The sequence below is a fragment of the Plectropomus leopardus genome, chromosome 16 (genome assembly GCF_008729295.1).
Source record: "Plectropomus leopardus isolate mb chromosome 16, YSFRI_Pleo_2.0, whole genome shotgun sequence".
Taxonomy (NCBI): Eukaryota; Metazoa; Chordata; class Actinopteri; order Perciformes; family Serranidae; genus Plectropomus; species Plectropomus leopardus.
In genome coordinates, this window is record NC_056478.1 from 5,881,786 (window position 1) to 5,896,866 (window position 15,081).

At 38.3% G+C, this 15,081-nt stretch overlaps 1 protein-coding gene across 2 annotated transcripts; it reads left to right on the forward strand.

Moving 5' to 3' along the window:
• The first annotated feature begins 270 nt into the window (after positions 1-270).
• prpf39 (PRP39 pre-mRNA processing factor 39 homolog (yeast)) lies at positions 271-13,656 on the forward strand. 2 transcript variants are annotated; one of them, XM_042503284.1, is made up of 15 exons: positions 271-398; positions 1,806-2,249; positions 3,283-3,476; positions 3,590-3,715; positions 4,539-4,657; positions 4,807-4,974; positions 5,910-6,090; positions 6,511-6,618; positions 7,552-7,716; positions 8,154-8,280; positions 8,917-9,185; positions 11,385-11,569; positions 11,664-11,747; positions 11,863-11,977; positions 12,994-13,656. In XM_042503284.1, the coding sequence occupies exons 1-15, from the start codon at positions 386-388 to the stop codon at positions 13,081-13,083; spliced, it is 2,388 nt and encodes a 795-aa protein (XP_042359218.1). In that variant the 5' UTR covers positions 271-385; the 3' UTR covers positions 13,084-13,656. The 2 variants fall into 2 exon arrangements, with proteins under 2 accessions (XP_042359218.1, XP_042359219.1); XM_042503285.1 differs by having other exon boundaries at positions 12,997-13,656.
• The last annotated feature ends 1,425 nt before the right edge of the window (positions 13,657-15,081 follow it).

Sequence of the window (15,081 nt, forward strand, 5' to 3'; positions counted from 1 at the left end):
CTTTGCGAATAAAAAATATATTGTTATAATAACAAAATTCATTAAATATTCAAGAGCATTATTGTTTGTATTACTTTATTCAAAATATATTAAACGTGGAGAAGGCGTCTTATCGTCACCACCATAGATATAAAGATATCTTTATAAATATAAAATATAATATAAATCTTACAATACAATCTACTACAATCATAAATATAAATATTTATTTGCAGTCTATGGTCACCACACACAGGGGCGGGCTGTACACTGAGCATGCGCACTCGGTCCCTCGTTTCTTCCTCTAAGTTGATAAGTATGGTGGACGAAGCGCGCACGGTCGTTGTAGGTTAGACAAAGTGACTTCGAAAGCCGCACACAACTTCACAAGGTTCACAAAAATTTCATGGAAGATACTGGTAAGATCCCGAAACATATATTTTTCCGTGAAGTGGATGCAATATGACTAGAATTGTGGCATTTCGACCGCCAGCTAACGCTAGCTACTGGTGGAAACGTTAGCTAGGGAAATGACCGACGTTAGCCGGCGAGCTAACGTGGAGAAGCCGCTCCGCTGGTCCCGACTATTTACTGGAGCTGGAGACAAAAACTTAGCACGTTGTAGTTGTTCTAGTTAGCAATGTGGTGAACGAAATGGTAATATATTCAATTATAGTTAGTTAAATTTTGTTAATGTAACATGTGAACCTAGTAAGCTGAGAATTTTAGCGTTTAAATGCTTTTAAATGAGTTCAACTAAACACGATCTAATGTGAAGCGCCTGGCTTTAGCGCGCAGGAAATAGACGGAGTCCAGGCCCCAACTTCTGATTGAACTTTGTTCGTATGCAAACAATCACCCGGGTACAACATGGCCTCAAACTGCAAACAAGGTGAAAGCTAGAGCGCACATAAATCGATAAAGATTAAACATTTAGGTTCGTTAACCTTCGTTGTTCAGTAAACGTTAGCAGCTGCACGTAACGTTGCTTATCCTAGAGGCCGGTCACGTGTACAGGCTACATTATTTTTAGTAGTTAACGTGAGGGTTAAAGATAAAGCTGGCGTCCGTGTCAGTGTTAGAAAGAGGAAGTGTCCTGTAGCACCAGCTGCTGCTGCTTTTTTGGGCAAAGCTAGTTATCTCATTTAACATAACTTTTAACCTGCCAATAAAAAAAAAAAGTCTATAAAATTATACAAATCAATAATGCAACTGTCAATCATGAACATATGTATAAGTAAAATGTGTATATCGTATGTTGATTTTACATTATTTTATACTTAGTGTATCAATTTTGTATTTTTGTTATATTTAATCCTTTTTAGCACTCAGCACCTTTTCTGCATCTGAGCTGCTTATGTGAATTTACCTGGTGTGGGATTAATAGTCTTATCTTATATACATATATAACAAAAAAGTACTTGGCAACCAAGTATTGATTCAATATTGCCACATAAAATATCACAATACTGTGTTGTATCATTTTTTCCCTCAACCTTAGTGTATTTTACTCTCTTTTACTCTTTTATTCTTAGACTGATCTGTGTTTATTTTTCTTATCAGTTCTTATTTATAATAATAACAACAATACTACTAGTAATAATAATAATAATTATTATTATTTATTGACTTATTCTTTCTGTTTTTACTGTACCTTTGCTTCTGTAATGATGTTTCCCCACTGTGGGATGAAGAAATGATAATCTTATAATATTTTTGCTTGGAAAATAACTGTAACTAATCATTATCAAAATAGTTGCTGATTATGTTTGGCCTATCAGCTAATCTTTGATGTTGTAGTGATAATTCAAACTGCTTTTCAACAGGCCTGCACCTCTCAGACGACACCATTACTGGAATGCTGGACACTGAGTCCCCTGCCATGGAGAGCAATGGGGATGCATTTCTTCCTGACCTTCCTGTTCTAGGCCAAACCGGCGACTGGTCCCCGGACCAGGTTAATCCAGAACCACTCACCAGTGTCTTGCCTGAGGACTCAGATGCCTCCCAGGATGCTCCGGGGCAACAGCAGCAACCGGATGAGCAGATGAACTCCACAGAGCTGGGATCTGTGGAGAAGGCTGTGGAGCAGTTTCAGATCGCCAGTGCTCAGCTCTTCCAAGAGGAGCAGCCACCACCACCTCCACCTCCACCGCCACCACAGCCGGAGGAAGAGGCAGAACAGCCATCAGAACACAAAACAGAGTCTGAGCAAGACAGCCAGGAGATGAGCGTAGAGTCAGGAGCTGCTATGCAGGAGGGCAGTCAAGGTAATCAGATTAGTTTGATTAGTGTGTTTAGTTGTCGCGGTGCATCTGATATTTATTAAGGCAAAATTAGTCTCCTTAAATGGCGGGGATAGATGTCCAACTTAAGTGGAAAATTGTAAGATCTAGGATGGTTCATGATTAGAGAGTTTATATGAACAAAGCAAAACTTTTCATTCAACTGAAGTGGTTTTAAATGGTGGCATGCAGCACAGCATTGGTTGATATATGCAGTCGTTCCACAAAATCACAGAATTAAATTTAACTAATGCTCCTTGTTGCATGACATATAATCACATTATATGGTCTTTTGATGCTGATAATATTTTTTATTATTTTCCAACCATATTGGCTGTGATTGCAACTAATACAGTCTTTGTAAATTCTTAGCACTAAAAACAAATAGGGTTGTGCTTTTCAGACATGTGATCATGGGGATTTTTGAATTTCCTGTCACAGTGTTGCCATTTTTGTACTACTGCTTTGACAGTCAGATTTCATAGCTAAATTGTAATTAACCCATTTATGACCAATGCCTTACTTGCTTTTCCACCCTTCATTATTAACTATTTAGTGTAATTACATCAAAACGTATTAAGTGAGTCAGTAGACTGTCCTCAATTCACTCATCGGCAGTTAAAATTCCATTATCTATTTATTACATTCAACTGTCCAAAAAAGATATATAGTACAATATTTTTTTGTTGCACAGTGATGCACATATAGTAGAGATTTCTTATTTTTATTTCTACTTATATATATATTTTGTTGTGCATTGTAGCGTTAGGCACACATTTTTCATTTCTTCCCATTTTAAATACTCAGCAAATTATACATATTTTACATTTGTAAATATTTTAAACAAAGCATAATGGACATATTTTGATTTAATATTTTACTTTTTTGTTTTCATGCTTCTTATTTCTACTTGTCAATTGTCTACAATTGTCTATGCTTTACGTCAGAGATACTGTAATGAATCACAATTTCTGCCTGAGGATCAATAGATTATTTCTGATTCTGATAACCTCTCCAGATGGGACCGAGGCAACACAGGTGGCAGAGGATGGCATGGAGCTGGAAGAACCACCCAAAGAGACAACACAGGAACCCACTGCTCCTCCAGAGCCAGAGCCGCCCAGCGAGTTTGAAAAACTCTTCAAGGCCTGCGAGGACAACCCAGAAGACTTCAATGGTTGGGTCTACCTGCTGCAGTACGTGGAGCAGGAGGTAAGAGGACACATGCAGACATGTTCAGTTTGATTATTGCTAAAATTGAACAGAAAGATTACAATAACGTGAAATAGTAACTTAATCCCGTTGCTGTTGCGTCTCCCTTGCAGAATGACCTTCCATCCGTGAGAAAGTCATTTGATGTATTCTTCCTACGTTATCCCTACTGCTATGGCTACTGGAAGAAGTACGCTGATATTGAGAAAAAACACGAGAACATACAGGTTGCAGAAGAGGTAAATATAAACATCTTTCGTTTTCATGTCATTCGTTTTCTACCGCTTACTGTATGTGCTGCTCTGCCTAATCCAGTGTTTGGTTGGTCACCAGTATCCCATTATTTCATTAGTACACTAGGCAGGTTTACATGGAGCCTACTGCCACTACTCCTCTCCATTGCCTTCAGTAGAAGTGCATTGGTATCACGCTGTTCCTTGATTAATAGCATTAAAACAACAACAAATACTGAGCTGAACAGCCAATAAATATCCTTCCGAGGGGGGCCGACAAGATGCTCGAACAGACCTGTAACCATAGTAACTCACTCACTTTTGCCCAGGTATGCGACAGGAGAGGAGAGAGAGTTTTGTGCTGCTGTCAGAAGTTATCCGATACTTATTTTTCAATGCAAGAAAATGCACTTCTGGCGTGAGAGTGTGTGAAAAGTGGCAATACGTGTGTTGATCAATGTTGGTCAATGCAAGAGTTGGCAGCCCTGTCAAGTTACTATATCCATAATTTTTGCACATCACACAGTTGCTCCGTTTACATGCGTCAGCGCATGTAAACACCAGATTATATTAGAGGACATCCCATGTAAACAGTTGACCTGAAATTTTCAATCAGATGTATTTCAGCCAGATTGAGAAAAGTGTGCATATAAATGCAGCTACTGACTTAAGACCCTGTAGTTGTGTCTAAGTCTTGGTCCCTCAGAGACTGGAAACAGCAGATGTAAAAGTCATTAAATCAGAAGGTCAAAGAGAGGGCCTCTTTGATAAATATAGTAAAATTATTCCAGCCGTTTAAAGGCATGTTTTGTGTTTTATCAATCTGAAGGTATACAGAAGAGGCTTGCAGGCCATCCCTCTCAGTGTGGATCTGTGGCTGCATTACCTGACCTACATTAAAGAGAACTCAGACCCGAGTGACCCGGAGACAGAGGCACGCATTCGAGCGTAAGTAAAACTCTTTATAGCTTTTACTCTCCTCTTCCTTGTGTTTTGTCTTACGTGACAGCAGAACTTGTATACATTTAAAGTCCTCATTTTTGTGTAAATTATTGCATATTAGTTCAATGAGATTCACAGTCTATTTTTACTATCAGTGCCTATGAACACGCAGTGGCTGCGGCAGGCACGGACTTTCGCTCAGACCGTCTGTGGGAGGCCTTCGTCAACTGGGAGACCGAGCAGGGAAAACTGGCTAACGTCACCACCATCTATGATCGCATCTTGGGCATCCCAACCCAGCTGTATTCCCAGCACTTCCAGAGGTAGGAGGAAAACTGGTTGCAGTCACGTGTCTCTGTATGCTCCTTAGTTAAACTCCACACTCTCTCTGTAGTTGAGGAAAGAGGTTTTTAAAAAATGTAAAATAAATGTCGGATTGACCAGAACAACGCTTTTTCTTTGTAGCACGCTGCTTCAAAGCAAACAAAAAAAAAAAAAACAACAACAATAAGAAGAGAGAAGTAGGGCTGTAACAGTTTGTGTATTCGTGCAGAACTGTCACAATACAAGGGTCACAGTTCATTTCACTCAGCCACACGTAGACTGCACGGTATGTTGATTGAGGGAAAGAGTTATCTGCAAGACAAAGACGGTGTTTCGCAGTTGACCCACAGGCAAGAAAAAAACAAACCAGAGCACTTTTCCTCACTGCAGCCTTTAGACACAAAAGCAGAGCAGGATAAAATACAGTAAATGTAAAACTAATTGTTACACATTCCCAAATGCATATTGTTTATTTTATTATTAAGCTTTTATTTTGTATTTTCAATATCATATCACATTTGCTGCTTTTGCGGTTTCATAGCCTGTTGTGACCTGTTGCCTTTTGTAAAAATGTGAAGTGTTAGCACAATGACATAGAAAAGTGTTTGAAATGTTCTTTATTTCATAGTAAAAATAGTGTACGAAAGTTGCCAGTGGGTTAAATGTTACCTCAGTCCACAGCAAGATGACTTTGTCTGCCTTTGAGACTTAATGTCTGATCACAATAAATAAAAAACAGATCTTTATACATTTATTCCACAAACCAAGACTCCAAACTGAAGAATTAACCAAACCTTAACTTCTGTGTGCTGTTACACCCCTATAGAGAAGCTTTTATCCTTTGTCATTTTGATTAAAACAACACGTACATTCATCAATAATTAAAATCTTTCTTTGAGTTGAATCTTATTTATCTGTTTTTTAATCTTTGCAGGTTCAAAGATCACGTGCAGAGTAACAACCCCAAACACTTCCTGTCAGAAGAGGAGTTTGTCCAGCTGAGACTCGAGCTTTCTAAAGCCAGCCTGTCGGCGATGATCAGCGAGGATGACGAGACGCCTGCTCCTCAGGAGGAGTTGCCACCTGGTACAGAAGATCTTGCGGACCCTGCAAAGGTATAAATCCAGTTGCCCGCTGCAGGGTACCCACATTTACAGAAGCATTGCTTTCAGGGCTTAGCAGGAGCTTGCCTGTTCTCCATGATAAGATGGAAAGCTTTGTTCAGGTTTGAAGAGGTGTCTTTATGTCAGCAGCCAAGCCAATGAATGCCAGGGGGGGATTCAAGTTGGCATCCAGTCAGGGACTCGCCCTAAAACTAAAAGGATCAACTGAGGCCCAGCACCTGCACCCAGAGGCCGATATGCAGGGTGCCTCCCCATACCTCCCCCCTCCACAGGCTTCTTGTCTCTGGCAAGCTCATGGTGATGTAAATCTTCGGCTGCAGGACTAGCAGTTCTTACATCAAGTGGAGAATGTGATTCGAAGAAGCGGACATGATGGCGTTGACCAGGTGTTTTTTGTGTGTCTTTATGTAGAGAGTGACGGAGATCGAGAACATGCGCCACAAGGTGATCGAGGTTCGGCAGGAAGTCTTCAACCACAACGAGCATGAAGTCAGCAAGCGCTGGACCTTTGAGGAGGGGGTACGTGTCTTGTTTTCTCCACAGCAGTTAATTGTTCAGGGCTCAACAAGGACTTTAAAAAGTGGGCGCCAAGCATCAGCTTGTCATTTTTAGTCAACTTATATCTTGAGAATTTAAGATGTGACAATAAAAAAAGTGAAATAAAAGAAAGTTCAAAAACTGGGGCTGTTGGGATAACCGCAATATTGCAACACCAGCGGGACAAATGCCACAAAGATCGACTGTGACATTGATGAACAACAATAATAATGGAGAAGAAATTGATAGTGAAATCACACAGATCTGTCCTCTTCAGCCAGAGCAAGCACTCTACCATGTGCCACCATTTTTACTTTGGTGGATATTCTGTATCATAGCAACCAGACACAAAAACGCTGCAACCTTGATTGGGCCTCATAGCCTCTCTGTGTTGTTGTGAACAAATATTAAATTAGATTTACAAAGCACTAAAATTAGGATAGATTATGTAATTTGCCAAAAAAAAAGGCGCTACTGCTCTGTGGGAGAAATTCCTACACTGTGACAGCCCTTTTAAAAGCTGAATCACAGTAATCAAACAAAACTCTTAGTGAGTTAAATTATTTGTTTGTGATGTTGAAAAGTTAGTTGAATGTTTCATCCACGTAACTATGTGCACCAAGTAAAGGCACCAATGCATGTGGTGTTACCACGTCCAGCATTATCTGGTTCTGCATTATTAATTTTTTTTTAAAAAGTATTTATTTTGGTGTGTACATCTTGCTCTTTGCCATCCCTATTTATATTAAAAAGTAGTTGCCACTTGGGGAAATCCAAGGCCAAGAATTGGTTCCCACTTTCTGAAGATGGTAGCCAATGGCAACCTGGCAACTTTTGCTGTCTGGCCCTGTTGCTGGAGATGTGTTTTTTAAATGTTTTACATCGTAAAACAAACATTTATTCATGTCTTTTTAGATTAAGAGACCGTACTTCCATGTGAAAGCCTTAGAGAAGACCCAGCTGAACAACTGGAAGGAGTACCTGGACTTTGAAATTGAAAACGGGACTCCGGAGCGCGTGGTCGTTCTCTTTGAACGATGCCTCATCGCATGTGCACTCTACGAGGACTTCTGGACCAAGGTAATGTGACCTTTAACCTCTTCCTCACTCCCGCTTCCTCCCTGCACTTCCCCCACCAACGATGATATCACATGGACACAGTAAATCGTCCTGCACTCTCTTTGCGTGTAACGTTGATATGTGACTGTATCTGTTGTATTAGGGGATGGCCAGCTTGCCACACAAGATTTGACTGCAGCATTTGCCAACTACTACGTTGCATCTTCTTCGTCTCCCACTACCTTACAGAAACTTATCTAATTGGTTCCATGAAGGTGCTGATGGGTTTACACAGAAAATTTCTAAAAACGATCTTGTCAATGAAGAAATTCACTGTTTTCTGTCAACTGAAATTTTAGGTTTAAAATGTGTTGTCTCTTTTGCCTTTCTCCTCTGTTCTTTTTCTCTGTCCTCTCCCTGCATTTCTTCCAACTCGCTCTCTCTTTTTCACTCTGAAGTATGCAAAATATCTAGAGGGCTACAGCACTGATGGTGTGAGACATGTCTACAAGAAAGCGTGCACCATCCATTTGCCCAAGAAACCATCCATCCACCTGCTGTGGGCAGCCTTCGAGGAGCAGCAAGGTGAGCGACTCTCTTTCCAGCCAGCATGCAAATAGGGCACAGTCAAATGAGCAGGAAGATTCTGAGGTTAAGTGTCTCTTTGGGTCTGAATAAATGACCTCTGAGGCTGCGACTGCACGTTAACACAGTGATACAGACTTAAATAATAAAAATTGTATATATTCAGGTCTCATACTGTCACGAAAAACCTGGGAAAAGTCATGGAATTTGCAGGCCTGGAAAAGTTTTGGAAACTACATATTCCCTCAAAGTTTTGGAAAAGTCATGGAATTTTGTTTAAATAAAAAACATAAGTGCCTCCCCAATGCTTAAAATAATTAGTTGACATGTCTCTCTTTTTGCATCGCCACCGCCCCTCTCATAAATAACTTACAGTCCCTTGTATTTAAATATTCAGTCCTAATCCTGCTCTGAATTAATTATTTAAAAAAATAGATATTTAATAAAGCTATTATATAGTAATGAAAAAGAATGGATAAGAAGTATCGATGGTCGTCTCAGAGAATGTATAGCCTTGAAAATTTGCCTGAACATCATGGAAAAGTCATGGAAATTTATTGGTAAAAATGCAAATAAACCTTGTATATTAGACTTGTGTATGGTCACGCTGACAGTATTCTGCTTTTCTTTCCCCAGGTAATGTAGAGGAGGCTCGTGGCATCCTGAAGTCCCTGGAGGAGGCAGTCCCAGGTCTGGCCATGGTGCGTCTTCGGAGGGTCAGTCTCGAGCGTCGCCATGGTAACTTGGAGGAAGCGGAGGCCCTGCTGAGGGAGGCCATGGAGTCTGCGAAGAACGCCACTGAGACGTCGTTCTATGCTGTGAAGCTGGCCAGGCAGATGATGAAGGTGCAGAGAAGTCTGAGCAAGGCCAGGAAGGTGCTGCTGGATGCTATTGAAAAGGACCAGGTAAAAACTGGAGATGACATTTTGTGCAGATGCAGACAACAACATAGAGAACTTAAAAAAGTATTTATTTATTTATTATTATTTATATAAAGAGGGTCCTCACATCAAACTGGGCTGTCTATGCAGTAGAAAGATGCAAATACTTTTTCAATTCAATTTGCCAGACCAGACCAATGAATGCTGCCGCTGGTGTGTGATGTAATGCAAAGTCGTCTGCTTGACATAAGGGCGGCCGGCTGGTAACAATCTCAGATTACAGTGAAACAGGAAGCTGAAACGTGTTTTCTTAAAACATTTGAGATGAGCAGGGTTGCAACAATATGAGATTACCTAAGATTATCTAATATCACAGTTTCACAGTATCACCCCATAACAGAATAAGTATTATAATCAGTCAGAATGATCCTTAAAGGATTGAAAACAGAACGTTTAGTTTTTCGTTGAACAAATGTTTTATCACTATAATAAAAATTTGAAACCATTTTTGAATGGAGGTATGTGTAAAAAGTCTCCCCTTTGAAAGTAATTAAAATAAAGGTGAGATTTTCCATTCAGTTACATGTTTTTCAGTATTGTAGGTAAACAAATGTACATGGTATCTTTTACATCACAGTATACTTTAAAACCGGTGTATCGCTGCAACCTTAGAGGCAAGAAATATTTGAGTCAGCGACAGAATCTGTGTATATTTGATCAGCGCTGCCTAGTTTTACTGTTTGATCTCTTCAGTTTTCACTGTGCAGAGAGCGGTAAAGCCTCCACTGTCTGTTCACAATCTCACTGTTACAGCTAAACAGGGCATTAAAATATGTTTTTGAAAACATTTTAGGAGACAAAAAGGCAGTGCAGTAAGAGTCTGCATACTACCGCATACTGTCACATTGTTTTGATACAGAACTGGTTGAAAATCTGAAAAATATCCCTTTAAAGAGACAAAAAGTCATTATTAAATCGTAAAATGCTGCCATGTGGGAAAGTGTAATGAAAGGAAAAAAGAAAACACAGGGAATGTAATTCACTGACATACTGTATTTATTAATTTACACACTCATAGGTGACGAAGTCCTCGTGTCTACAGACCAACACACTCTACCAAGATCATTCAGTCACTTTTCTGATTTACTGCTGCACATCAGCAAAATGTTTTTCTGTGAATCATGTTTGCATTTTTCTAACATGCAAGAATAGTTTCTTTTGAGCTCTTCAGTGACCTACAGGTGGTCATTTCAGTGGGTTCATTGTTTTTTGACAAATTTTAGTGTTACACGTGTGTTTGATGTCACATGGTTACCAAAATCCCAAATCTTTTTTTTTTTTTTACAAATGTCACAACCAGAGTTGAGTATCTCATGGGTACTGTAAAGCATTATCAGCATGAGAAACAGTATTAATTTGTGGCATAATCACACTGGAGCATTATCAGGTGAAAACACAGGGCGCGTTCTCTGGATGGTGAAGCATCATCAGACCATCATTCACATCAGGTAAAACAGCATTTTCCATCACAGCAGGCGCTGCAACACAAGATTACAGGAATGTCTGAAATAATATTCTACATATTCACGATTCGAGTCGTTTTATGAACCAAAAATATACACGGTTATTGTCTACCTGCACTTCTCTGGGGAACTGTTTATTTTAATCATAATAATACTTATTTTTTTTCCCGATAAACTGGATTTTATTTAGAAGTTAGATGACTTAAAGTGACTTTCTGTGTTCATCACGACTTCTTCTGTGTTCTTTTTTTTCTGTCAATTCTTGTTATTTTAATAGCTTAGTATTGTGTGCGCTAAATAAAGGTATGTTTGTAGCACATATGTTTTGTCATAGCACTTAAGGCCACCCTACATGTTGTTATTATGTGTCCTATAGAGAGATAACTTTATTAGAAAGTTATCAAAAAAGAAAAAATATTCAGAAAGTATACTATTAGAAGTCTACATTAAAATATGTTACAGAATATATAATTTTTTTTTAAAAATTGCCCTTTTTTAGGTCATTGTCTTGTTTTTGTTTTCAGCTTTGTGTTTTGCTAATTTTGTGGAAATTTTCTTGGAACTTTTTACTTCACTAATTTCTTTTCAGAATGCAAATTAAAAATCGAGTCTATACGCAATACAAAGTGAACTGCATCACTTTCCGCTATGACTGTTTTCCGCTAGTTGTGAGATACACACCTTTTTCTTGGCTTTACAGACGAGTCCCAAACTCTATCTAAACCTGCTTGAGCTGGAATACAGCGGAGATGTGATGCAGAATGAAGCTGAGATCTTGGCTTGTTTCGACCGAGCCCTGCAGAGCCAGATGCCCGTCGAATCCCGCCTCCTCTTCTCCCAGCGCAAGGTGGAGTTCCTCGAGGACTTTGGCAGTGACATCAATGTGTGAGTTAATTTGATACTTAAAGAGGTAGAGTAATGGCTGACTTTCCTTTTGTGTTTGATTTTGAGTAAATTTCATTCTTTTACATGTTTTTAGGCTCGTGGCTGCATATGAGGAACATCAGAAACTACAGAAAGAAAGCGAACCTTCGAAGAGGAAGGCCGAGAACGGCTATGACAGGTGGGTAAAGGGAACAGGGCTCGGGTCGCATCAACACATGATTTCATTATTATTGTTTTCAGTGTTTTAGTGATTCGTGGTATCATTTTATTAACGTGAAATGTTTGGTCTCCAGCTCTCAGGAGCCTGACGCTAAGAGACAGCGTGTGGACGACACTTCTGCGGGTGCAGTTAACGCAGCGACAGACACGACGGCAAATAACTCTGCATACAACTACAACTGGTACCAGGTGGGTTTTTCATCTGAGCTGCTGATGGCACTAAAAAAGGTTTCCTGACTTACAGTTTATGTCAAACCAAGTGAGTAAGGCGATTAACATCGGTTATTATACAGTATATGTTCCAGTAAGAGCGTATTCTGATCGAAGGGGCTGACAGAAATACTCTAAAGTTAACGGGATAGTTTGAATTTTTTAAGTGGGTTTGTATGTGGTATTTATTATAGTCAGTGAATTCTCTATAGTGGATATCAGTCAGCTCGCCTCCAGTTTTGACAAACAGGCGGGAGTATCAGCACTGAAGCTAAGCAGCGTACTGCTGTGGACGCGGACCAGCCTCCTTTGATGAGTACGGTAATTTTACTTCACATAACACAGGAGTTGCTGGTCCACTGCTGCCTCGACAGCAGTATTGTCATTTCTAATTTCATTTTTTTTTTAAAGCTTTGTTTAAAAAACAAACTGGGGCACCCGGTGGCTCAGTGGATGGAGCGGGGGCCCCATGTATGGAGGCTGTGTCCTCGCTGCAGGTTCAATTCCAGCCTCGGCCCTTTGCTGCATGTCATCCCCCCCCTTTTAGCCGTCCTATGGAATAAAGGCATATAAAGCCCCAAAAATAATCTTAAAAAAAACAAACAAACACTAATAAATCTACCTTCTAGTTTGTGTTATTGTGCAACATTGATGAATCCAAACTTATCATTTTAAACATCAAAGTCACACAATAAAGCTGCTGTTTTGTCAGTTTTTTCGTGCCCAAAAGAGAAAAAAAATCTCGCCAATTTTTTTCTTTTTTTTGAAGCTATTATATAGTAATGAAAATCTCGCATTTTTTTCACTCTTTTTCACACATGCACAAAACATTTTTGGGACTAAGAAAACGGACCACCCGACAAAAATATTCTCAGAGCTTCCATATAAAGGAGTACACTCACTGTGGATATAACAATCGTGACGCCCCACTTCAAAAACTGTAAACTCTGTGATCATGTTCATATTTTAAACTTTTATTTTCCCCTTTCTTTCAGCAGCAGTACGGCGGGTGGGGACAAAACTCCTGGGGTCAGTACAACCAATATGCCCAGTATAACCAGTACTACCCTCCTCCCCCCACATGATGGACTAAATCGTGACATGTAGACGGAGACTCAGAGGAAAGCATCCTTTCTTTACCTGCCTACATCTGTGAACAGGGCTACTTAACATGATGTCATGGAGATTTTGATCCGACCACAGAAGCTGTTTTTTTTCTTCTCTCTGGTGTAACTAATCAGTTCAACTTTGTAGCTGCTGGTTGGAGTTTAATACACGTGACCCTCCGTGACAGTCATGTTGATCAGTCATGCTGTTAAAAAACAAACATTAATTGCTACGTTAGTCATCTCCAACACTGGCTGCTTTTTGGGGTTCTTTGACGCATGTTATTTGTGAAGGCAGATATATTTTTTTTTCTTGTGTGACGAAAGCTTTTTAATTTTTAGATTGGATGACTTAGTTTGGTCTCTTTCTTTGTGTTCAAGATTTAAACTCGTAAAGGAGGCATTCATTGATGTACCTCTGAGTCATGTGTTTCTCCCTCCCAATCTGAAAGATTTTTAATATTTCATGGTTATGGTTCCATAAAGATAATGAAGAGTTCCTCCTTTTTTTATTTTGACTTGATTTCATAATAAAGAGATTGATATCCTGAAGTGTCCCTCGCTGATTTTATCTTTTAGATTCTTTGATGGCTCAAAGGATTGATGTAGAGGTCATGAGATACTTAGAGGCATAAACTACAAGATCCCACTGTCAAGTATGTATTTTTTAAGTACAGAAATATTTTCCTAATGCTAACAGTTCAGTATTTAGTGCACATGATCAGAACCAAAAGCTACTTCTGTTTACCTGCATTGAACAGTGACTTAGTAAAATGTGAGATGACATTATATTTTTTTACTGCCGAGTCACATGAAGAAACAGCAGCTTAATGTCTTTAACTGAAAAAGAAATTTAATATATATATATATATATATATATATATATATATATATATATACATATAACCTATAATGGTTATCAGAATTCTGTGAAATTGTCATGAAAATTCATGAAATTTTTCAGAATTGGGTGAAGAATTGATGAGGTTTATTATTTTTGGATCTTTTATTGAACTAAGGAAATTGTCACTGAATTTTGCAACAAAATTTTTAGGGGGGGGAAATCTTACTTTTTAAAATAAGTAAAAATTAAATATTAAAGAATATTAAAAAGATTTATTACATTTATTTATAAAAAAATCTGCTCTTTCTTTAATGAATTAATGTGATTATCTCTGAGTTTTAAGAAAGAAAATTCATTGAAAAAGAATTTGTTTTTGTTTTTCTGAATTAACAAGATTATCTCTGAATTCCAAGAAAGTTTCAAGGGAAAAAAAATCTTGCTTTTCTGAATGAATGTAAAGATCGCAGAAAAAAAACCCTTCTCTTACTATACTGAATTTACACAATTTTCAAAAAGCTTATTTTTATTATTTTTTAAAAGCTTATTTTTTCTGAATTACTAGATGATCTCAATATTCTCAGAAAAGGTATGTATGAAAACAAATCTGCTCTTTTCTAAATTAAGATTAAAAAAAACCCAAAATTTATAAAACAATAAACAAGACAATCATAGAATTATAAAAAAAAAGGTTTCATGGGCAAAAAACCCCTGATTTTTCTTCATGAACCAAGTCGTAGTATTGTTAAATAATTTTGTGTATTCAGAAAAAAAATATTGTTTTTTCTTGAGTAAAGGTATTACCTTTCCCTAAACAAATAACCCCATATTTGGAAAACAAATAAAATGCCCAAATAATCCTATGCCCATTTTAACCACTGCTTGTTAATTCAAATCAATTACTTATTTGGATTTTCAATTCAGTTACTTCAATTTGATTTGATAATATTTCATTCTTTTCAGAGCTAAGCAGCTGTATGCTGTTTTTATGCAACATGGGGAGCTGTTGCCAATTAAAACAGTGTTACAAGTCAATTATTGATCCTTAGATATCATAATTCAAAGAAAAAATGTGTGAAAAAACAACTTCTCGTTTTTTTGGATAAAGATTATTTCAGATTAATAAGAAAAAAATC

Excerpts from the sequence above, each read along its gene's own strand:
- prpf39 (XM_042503284.1), top strand. Across the intron at positions 3,477-3,589 it reads TGCAGTACGTGGAGCAGGAG|AATGACCTTCCATCCGTGAG; the intron begins GTAAGAGGACAC and ends TCTCCCTTGCAG. Across the intron at positions 8,281-8,916 it reads AGCCTTCGAGGAGCAGCAAG|GTAATGTAGAGGAGGCTCGT; the intron begins GTGAGCGACTCT and ends TTCTTTCCCCAG.